Genomic DNA, 9772 nt, shown 5'->3' with positions numbered 1-9772 from the left:
TGTGTCTGCCTCAGTCTCTGCCTTGTCCTGCGCTTGGGTCCTACACCTCTGACTCTGATCGTGACAGTACGAAGCAACCACAATGGACCCAGCGGACAAAGCAGAGGTGGATGATTTTGCCAAACTGCTGCTCTCCATGAGTTCTACAATGGAAGTCTGCCTTCGACCATCCACCAGCGCAGAGCAGAAAATCGAATCAGCGAAACGGGTTCTCAGGTTGGCCTACTCCAGGCCTGACCTAGCAGGCAAGCTGGATGGGGTAATTAAGGGGATGTGGGCTGCCATAGGTAACGCACCTGCTAGCATTCGGGCTGCTAGCCTTCAACCTTCGTCCCCACCTGTTCTCCAGTCTACTAGCCATTGTCCTGCTAGCCCTCAGCCAGCTTCCCAGCCTGCACACCAGCCCAGCTTGCCCTTTACATGGAAAGACTTTGGGGTGGCCAGGGAGGTGTTTTTTGAAGATTATGCATTCCTTGAACAACTTGCTCAGTATTGGAGGAAGGACCCTGAATTCGCCCAGTATGTGGCGTTTTTCAGGTGGGAGAGTCGTGGTGCCCCTCATCCCCAGTTGGCACCTCCTGGTTCGATTGCTCCACCCCCCGATCCTGCCCAGCTGCGTGATCCCATGCCGCCCGGCATCCAGGAGCCTCCGCCGCCCGGCATCCAGGAGCTTCCGCCGCCCGGCATCCAGGAGCCTCCGCCGCCCTGCATCCAGGAGCTTCCGCCGCCCGGCATCCAGGAGCCTCCACCGCCCGGCATCCAGGAGCCGAGGTCCTGCATCCAGGAGCCTCCTCCGTCCAGCATCCAGGAGCCGCCGTCGTGCGTCCAGGAGCCACGTCCGTCTGCAGTCCCACCTGTAGCCCCGTCACGTCGATCTGCAGTCCCACCTGCAGCCCCGTCACGTCGATCTGCAGTCCCGCCTGCAGCCCCGTCACGTCGATCTGCAGTCCCGCCTGCAGCCCCGTCATGTCCTTCTGCAGTCCCGCCTGCAGCCCCGTTACGTCCAGCGATGTCCTTGTCGGTTGACCCCACCGACGTCCCACCTGAACCCCTGTTGGCTGATCCCACCGATGCCCTTCCAGTACCCATGTCAGTTTTCCCTGCTGACAACCAAGGTGAACTTTGTGAACTGTTCCCCCATGTCCCCACCGAAGCCGAGGAAGCACTCCTGCTGCCGGACCCCGGGCCTGTCGTTCAGTTGCCGGAGCCTGGGCCTGCACTACGGCAGCGGGACCCCGGGGGTGTTCTTCAGCCACCTGACCCCCGTTCCTTGCTCCCAGTGACTGTGTCTCCTTGTCCCCAGGTTCCCCTGTCTCCATGCCCTTCTACTCCAGTTTCCCAGCGTAGCTCCCTTTCTCCGTCTTCCAGTCCCTTTGTCCCCCATGTCTCAGGCCCTCAGTTTCCCCAGGCTATGTCCAGTCCCCGGCCCCCTCTGTTCCACTCTGTCCCACCTACCAGCCCGTTAGTCCTTCTCCCTTTCTGTCTGTCCGCCTGTCTGTCTGTATGCTTGTCTGCTAGTGTAAATGCCTGTCTGTTTGTCCGTCTTTCAACCCCCCAGTCGTCCTGTCGCCCTTCTGACCCCTTTACCCGCCTATTGTGTCAAACATCATGTCTGTCTGCCTGCCTGATTGTCTGTCAGTTGATCTGTCTGTCCCTCGGTTTGTCCCACCTGTTGTCTGTGTGCTTGTCTGTGTGTTTGCCTGCCTGCCTGTCTGTGTGATTCCTTGTGTAGTTGTTTCTGTGTTTTGACTGTTTTGCCCTGCCAGTCAGTGTTTGGTCCTGTGCTCCAGTTTTTTTTTTAAGCCCCTGGTCCCGTGTCCCAGTGCCCCTCCTTCCAGACCCCCACCACCCACCCTGCTCGATGTATTGGGCTGTGTTTAGGGATGTCTGGAAGCCATCCCTTGAGGGGGAGGCACTGTCACGTTCTGTGACGTGTTATTGTTTTCTTGTGTACCTTTTATTTTGTAGTATTGTTTTGTGCCTGCCCCTGTAGTTCTGTACCTGCCTTGTCTAACCTGTGTTGTGATCAGTCTTTGTTTCCACCTGTGTCCTCTTAGTCCCCCAGCCAATCCCTTTCTTGATTTGAGTTTTGTTCACCTGTGTCTAGTTATCCCATGTCTATAAGTATGCCCTTGTGTTTTCAGTTCTTTGTTGCTTCGTAAATTGTTGTCAGTGTATTTCTAGCTCCTCGTGATTCATTGTATTTTCCTAGTCCTAGTGTTATTTGTCTTGCTCCTAGTTATCCCTAGTTTCCCCGTGTTTCCTGTGTTTGTTCCTGTACGGTTTTTGGATAATAAACCACCGTGCACTCGACCTGCCTTGTGTCTGCCTCAGTCTCTGCCTTGTCCTGCGCTTGGGTCCTACACCTCTGACTCTGATCGTGACACTCTGTCTGCATTTGGAAATTTGGAATCAAAAGCCTCGATCCTGTGAGAGTGTCCTCACTGTCCTGGATCAGTTCATGATTCTCTCATAATTCCTCCTGTAGCTGAGCGAAGTATAGTATAATCCAGGACTCCATGGACGATGGACTTTGGCGTGGAGGTGGAGAGGTACCAGGACATCCAGTGTAATGCAGTATAATGCCGTATCTGTTTATGTCACTCCGACAACTCACAGTTTTAATCTGATTTGGGTCAAACTCCAAATTGGCAGATGAGTTGGGGAAGGGTCAGGACCTACCTTATTATTATTTTTATGTCCAGCTTTTGGTGTGTGTGCACAAACATTGTCCTACACAAACATTACAATGCCATTGACAATGAATGGACAATTTTGAGTGTTTGTGTATGAACACAAACATTGCGTAACAAACATTGATGACAAAAGGTGGGGACGCAAACTGTGATTGGCAATAAATATTGGTCGAAATGAGATGATGTATGATGATGTACGATAAGAGCGCCCCTCAATTCACACGGGTGTGATTTTTTCTTTCTAAATTGGACAAAGGTCAAGGTCACAGAGCACTGTCAACCCTATCCTTATACTATAGGGATTGATTGATTGATTGATTGATTGATTTATTGAATAGCCTATTAAAGGATATCACAAAAAAGTCCTATACTCTAATTCAAGTCAACAACATAGTATACAAAATTAACACATGTTATGTGATCAACACAATTCGTCACCCATAATCCATCTCGCCCTCGTTTTATTCCGCCGACCTCACGCTGACCGGTGTGGCGGTTCTTGTAATCTTTATTTTTATGTTTTACTGAGAATAAGGCTAGAATTTAAGTTTATGGTTTACGCCCGGGGCGAGGGTCACAAAGGTGCAGTGGACACAGGGTTTGGGGGGCAGTGGGCACACGCACTGTTCCTATACCAATAACCAGCAGGCAGAAGCCATGCAGAGACAGACAGAAGAGAATTGCTATAGCTTACAATATCACTGGTATGTTGACGACTGATATGTTCATTATTCATTTCATTTCAACTGCGCAAACTTTGTTCAATATAGCCTATAGGTGGCCTATAGCCTATATATATTATAGGACCACCTACACTCAAACCAGAATAACGACTGGACCTCCAATTGTGTTATGTCCTACTGCTGCGTTAGCCTGCACTCCCATACCTGTGAAATAACGAGCCAATTAAGAACAATAGGACAAAGGTGAAAATTGGCCGTTACAAAAAACAAACACTGCATCACTGAAGAGTGAAGACTTTATGATCTTGGACGGTTTCAGGCTAGCGGCACAGTGCTGATAATAAAAGCATCACTGCACCTACAGCAGATCGGCAGCTGGGGGCGCTGTAGGTACTTGTTGACAAGACCTAGTTGTCATGCATGACTTATACACTGCAGCAGTGTGGGGGTTGCTAAAGCAGCAGACATGCAGCAAGACCAGAAGAGGCAGACAGAAATATGGCTGTACGTCCCCAACATTTAAATATTCATTCTTAGGAACAGGAGATTATTCCAAAAGGATTCGGGTCGTCACACATATCCCTATTGCTTATTACATGGTCAGCATATGTTGTACGTGTAGTGTAGGCCTACTGGGGATGAGGTAATTTGGTTTGGGCCTCTGTCCATAAACCTAACCACTCCCTCCCTCCCTCTGCATGTTCATGTTTGCTGTGTTATATTCTTTAATGTAGGCTACTTGGATATTTCTTACATTTTATTTACATTATCCTTCATGTAAAACATGACTTGGTTCAGGTTCAGAGGATTACCCTTTCATGTGTATATCTGATGTTTACTCAAGCCTGTGCATGTGTGTGTGTGTGTGTGTGTGTGTGTGTGTGTGTGTGTGTGTGTGTGTGTGTGTGCGTGCGGGCGATATACTTTGTGTATCCATGTTCTTAGTGACGTGGCTAACTGTAATCTGCCCTAAGCCCAGGCCACTGCAGTGGATGTCCATTAGACTAATGTCTGACTTGTCCCGCCTCCCTCTCTCTCTCTCTCTCAGTCTCTCTCTCTCTCTCTCTCTCTTTTTCTCTCTCCCTCTCCCTCTCCCTCTCTCTCTCTCTCTCTCTCATCTATTTTTCTTCGCCAAGAGAGGAGAACCTCGCAGATGCTGTATTACAAGACAAATAAAATGATGCGTAGCCTGCGAGCCTGCCCGATATACACGTTGTGGCCAATGTAGGCTGACGTGCCAAGCAGCTGACCAAATAGGTGGTCTACCTAAGCTCACCTGATTACATCCATGGACCATGCCTCTGCTTTTGATATTCTCCCTTTGGCCATTGATCTGTATGGCAGGTGTGGCATATGTTATATCCCTGCTTCGTGTCAGACTGAATTAAATGCCATGCATTTCCTTTTGTTTGATATATGAATCTAATAATCTATCTCTACATTTATTATGACATTGTTATCATCACATTTCCTGTGAAGATGTAAGATTAGATGCAAAGTGACACAAAGATTACCTCATCTACTCTTCATAGAGATCCATAAACCTATCATTTATACTTGAATCGCTCACTTATTGTTTCAGTGAGCAATACAGGGTGACAGAGTATAAATTAGGGCTTAAGATAAAAACTAAATGTGATATCTGACTGTGGACGGTGGACCTGAGTGCTTTCTTTGAAGGGAGATGACCTCCAGAGTCAGTTTGAGGAATGTTAATGCTACCAGATTATCCTGGATCAGATATCACTATCTGCAGACAGTGCTTCTTAGCCATGTGGGCCGGGACTTAAACACAGACTGCAAACTCTGCTCCCACTGTTTTTGACAATGACCAATTTATAGTAGATATTATATTGTTGCTGTCGGGCAGATATCTCTCATCTCCTTAACAATTGTTTTTGTTTTGTTGTTAAATTAACACCATACTTAATCATACTACAGCATCACACAAAAATTGTTGATCTGCAAGCTCAAAACGTGGCACGAAGCAACACGTTTTGAGCTTGTCGATCTGATACTTTTTCTATTGCTATTTATTCCTGAAAACTTGTTTTGGACATGAGGTTTTCACCCGACAGACAATATTTGATTTGATATAATATATCAAATGTGGAAGAATCAGATATAGCTATTTTAATAGTGATGTAGAATCTGAACCACGTTGCTCCCTGTAGGTTTATCTCTAGGTTAATTTTCCTTGTAGTATCCAGCTAAAACAAAAGCTTAACAAGCAATAATAATACCACGCCGTATACACAGTCATATCAATAACGCAGAAACAGAAGAGACCCCTTGTTTTGTTCTACAGTTATGACATTTTTTTATTATTGGCATTTCCCCATAATATTATTATTTTACAATGATGGTCACAGTCTGGAAAGGTATATATTCGTGAAACAAAAAAAAGAGTGGCACTATTGCAAAAGGTCGCAGGAAACATGGGTCTCTCCTTTGTGTGGTCTTCTAGATACGGAGCATGCGGTCGCCATGTTAAGACATTTTCGTCAAGCTAAAATTAATTATTCAGTAATATCGAGCAGCCATTGGACATGCATAACACACTTAAATGCACAGCTTTATAACTGTCAGGATTTGAATCGGTGGTAATGTAGTCCTGCCAATGTCTGTGTGTGACTGACTGTCTGTGATCCTAACTGCACAGCTTCACTGCTTTGGTTTGTGGTCATGAATCTCACACTCAACTAAGCTCTGTCCCTTTTCACTCGATAGTGTTATAATGTGTTATATTGTCCACATTATAACAGTACAGTATACTGTACTGTTATAATGTGGATAATATCCTCCAATATTATTTACTTTATTTACATACTGTATTCAATAACTGCATATCAAATTCCACACCCAAGTCCAACTTTTCTGCACAACATGCAACAATATAATAATTTACAGTACATAATGTGCTGTATGTATTGCAAAGAACAAACAATACATCAAATTGACCTTTCAACCCTTTCTTTAACCCATTTAGGATGGGAAGCCATTTGGGGTTCTTGTTGCTATGTACAGTATATATAGCAGCATAACATTTTTGTAATTTCTTAATAAATATTTGAAGTTTTTCCAGAAAACTTATAGGTCAGGAATTAGAATCGGCCTCAGTCCTAAATGGGTTAAGATGATCAGTTCTGGTTCCCTGAGGATAAAGAACACTGAATAATAGTGTACGATCCAATAACATAAGCATACTGTCTCATTCAAAGACTTGGTTAAAACACTGGTATGATAAACACGGTCAAGCAGTTTCACTGTCAACATGGCTCAAATAGTGTCGCTTTGCTTCCTCTAAAACAGTGCATTGCCGCCCAAAAAGAAGAACAAAGGTTTGTTGTTGGGGCAACTGAACACGGTTGGCAATATATATAATATATATACTTAATTGTTATATTTAACTACGCGTAACAGGGTTTTTACTTAGTGTCACAGGGAAAAGAGCTTAAGTCGGAAGGTGTGAGAGCTATAATCATATTAGTGAATATGTGGTGTTATTATCAGTTAGCATCACAACATCTATGCTGATAGTTAAGATAGATAGATAGATAGATACATACTCAGTGTGTTTTACATGGACAACAGTGGAAAACTGACAGGGGGGGGGGATGATAATAGGTTAAATGCAGTTCCTGCATTTAGTCGAACTCGTTTGAAACGAGATATAAGGTTTTATATTACACATAAACTTAAAAAAGAGAGACATAAAGAGAGTAACAGACAGAGAGAAGAGATATGTGGATAGACAGATGGAGATGGAGAGACATGATGAAGAGATAGAACAGGTCAACTAAAAGCCATCACAGAAGCACTACAGTATATACAACCTCATAAAGAGAAGGGCAGCTTTGGGGGGGAGGGTCGGTTCATAGATTGTGTTGGACGTGGAACAACAGGACTATCATCATCGTTTTTTTTCTTTAATAAAAGCCAAAGACAGACGACACTGAACGACGTTGACATCAGGACAGGGAGGGGAGGAGGAAGGGGCTGGATGAGGATGAGGAGGAGGAGGGCAGAGGAATATGGTCTGATATGTGCATGTGTGCAAACCTCTATGGAGTACATTACCACGATAAAAGCGTCACCCGATGTCAAGCAAGGGTGAAGAGCGCTGGGTGCAGGTGGTGGTGGTGGTGGTGGTGGGTGGGCGGTTGGGTGGATGTGTGAGTGGTTGGGTGGAGGGGGTTTATTGGGGAGAGGGTTTGGGAAATTAGATGAAAGCACTTCTTCTTCTTGATTCTCAGTTTAGCCACTGCCCAACATCTTTGTGGCACGCTGGTTGGCCTCGTCAATCCTGGTCTTGTTGGAATCAGCCTGGAAGAGAGACGGAAATAAATATGAACAATAAAGCCATTTCAGATAAAAGGATAATCATCCGCTACGGAGCAGTCCCTTCCCAGTTTGATTCCGGGCTCCCCAAGAGTTAGTGTCGAAGTGTCCTTGAGCAAGACCCCGAACCCCTAATTGCTCCCGTTGTGCAGGTTGGTGCCTTGCAAAGGTTTCCTCCGCCATCGGTGTATGTGTGTGAATGGGTGAATGTAATGCACAATCTATGTAAAGCACTTTGGATAAAAGTGCTATGTAAATGCACCATTTATATTGTGTTTTTCTGTTGGAACAGACTGTGAAGATGAATATCCGTGAGGGGACAATAAATACTATTATTACTAGACACTAGACAGATGGAAAACGAGAGAGGGTTTTTTTGGAGAAGGAAGGAGAAAATAAGAGAGGTCGGCCCGAGAGGTTGTGCCTGTTATGGCACACAGCTTATCAAGCCTTCCCTGGCCTGGTACCACAGTGGGAGGAAATGCCATGACCTATCTCCTGTTGTCCTGTCCCAGTACGCCTGTCTAGTACACGACCATCTGTTTACCTCTTCACCCCTGCATTCTGCACCCTTCCCCTTTTAATGTGTCCTACCGCCCCTTCTGTTTCACAACCTGGGATGGAACTCATAAACATACGTTTGTATACAATCATTCTGCCAATAATCATATAATCAAGGGACATGATTTGTTGTCAAAGTTGTCAAATGCTACTTGGACATTTTAAGACAAAATAAGTAAATAAAATAATGTGGGGGAAATGGGGGAACTTTATCAGTATGTTTTGGGATAATTTGCAAAAATGGCTTCAAAACAACAAGCTTTTATTGAACAAAAATAAGTCCTGTAGCATGCTGTTCAGCCACTCACGCAGTGATGAAAGTTCTTCTGATCTACAGATTAAGTTTGAAGATGGTTCTCGTCTGGAGAAAGTGGACTCATTTAAATACCTTGGTATCACAATTGACCAAGAACTTTCCTTTAAACATTGGATCTTACCATAAAAAAGACATATGGCAGTTTGTGTTTCCCTCAATCAACCCCAAGTACTCCTTCCCATTGTAGACTATGCTGATATTGTCTATCAGAACACCACAGAAACTATTCTCAAACCTCTCAATGTATAACACAACTCCCTCTGCAGATTTGTATTGAGGTGTCCATACAGAACACACCACTAGTGTTCCCTATACAGTTCACTTGATTGGCTGCATCCTAAGACAAGAAGACTGGTACCAATTCCTCTTTAAATGTGTGCACCTTAACTGCCCTCCATACTTGAAACAGTCACTGGTATTATTATGTACATCGCCATAACCACTTGGACAAATATGTCACCATCTGATGGCTCCTCCTCATGCAAATTAATTGAAAATAACATAATGAATGGTAAAAACTGTAAGTTTGATTTTGTGCAAGTAAGTAGCTTTGACATTGAAAACTTGCTGTCATCACTGCCATGTGACAAACCTGCTGGTACTGACATGTTAGACAGTAAACTGTTAAGAATTGCATCATCCTATATATCAAATCCGATTAGTCACATTTTTAATAGGTGCTTAACTTATGGAGTTTGTCCTAAGGCTTGGAAGGAGGCAAAGATCATTCCTTTGCCCGAGGATAAAAAGAAACAATTCACAGGGCCAAACAGTCGGCCAATAAGCATACTCCCTGTTCTGAGTAAATTAATGGAAAAGGTAGTTTTTAAGCAAATCCAAGAATAATTTATTTATAACAAATTGATCACTAGTTCCCAGCACGCTTATAGGCAAGGTCATTCCACGTCAACTGCTTTAGCTCAGTTGACTGATGACTGGCTGACTCAAATGGACATCAAGAAGATGGTTGGCACTGTCTTGCTTGATTTTAGTGCTGCATTTGATGTCATAGACCATGGCATAATGATATATAAACTAAAAACATATGGATTTAGCAATATTGCACTTGATTGGATGGTGAGCTACTTATCGGAGAGATCACAGAGAGTGTTTTTTAATGGTAGCCTATCCGAATGCAAGTATAATTATTGTGGGGTTCCTCAAGGAAGTTTGGG

The 9772-nt window shown here is 44.4% G+C and overlaps 1 protein-coding gene across 2 annotated transcripts in view; it reads right to left on the bottom strand.

Moving 5' to 3' along the window:
* Positions 1-5704: 5704 nt before the first annotated feature.
* LOC310855104 (synaptosomal-associated protein 25-B-like) overlaps positions 5705-9772 on the bottom strand; it is a 68076-nt gene continuing 64008 nt past the window's right edge. For both annotated transcript variants that reach the window (XM_083759993.1, XM_083759994.1), the window contains exon 8: positions 5705-7705. In XM_083759993.1, coding sequence (XP_083616119.1) covers positions 7637-7705 — 69 coding nt within the window. In that variant the 3' untranslated portion in view covers positions 5705-7636. The remainder of the gene's footprint in view (positions 7706-9772) is intronic.

Source organism: Protomyctophum parallelum (assembly GCF_964188405.1).
Source record: "Protomyctophum parallelum genome assembly, chromosome: 2".
NCBI classification, from domain to species: domain Eukaryota; kingdom Metazoa; phylum Chordata; class Actinopteri; order Myctophiformes; family Myctophidae; genus Protomyctophum; species Protomyctophum parallelum.
Note: the sequence above shows the minus strand (reverse complement) of the source record. Positions and strands in the feature narration are given on the sequence as shown.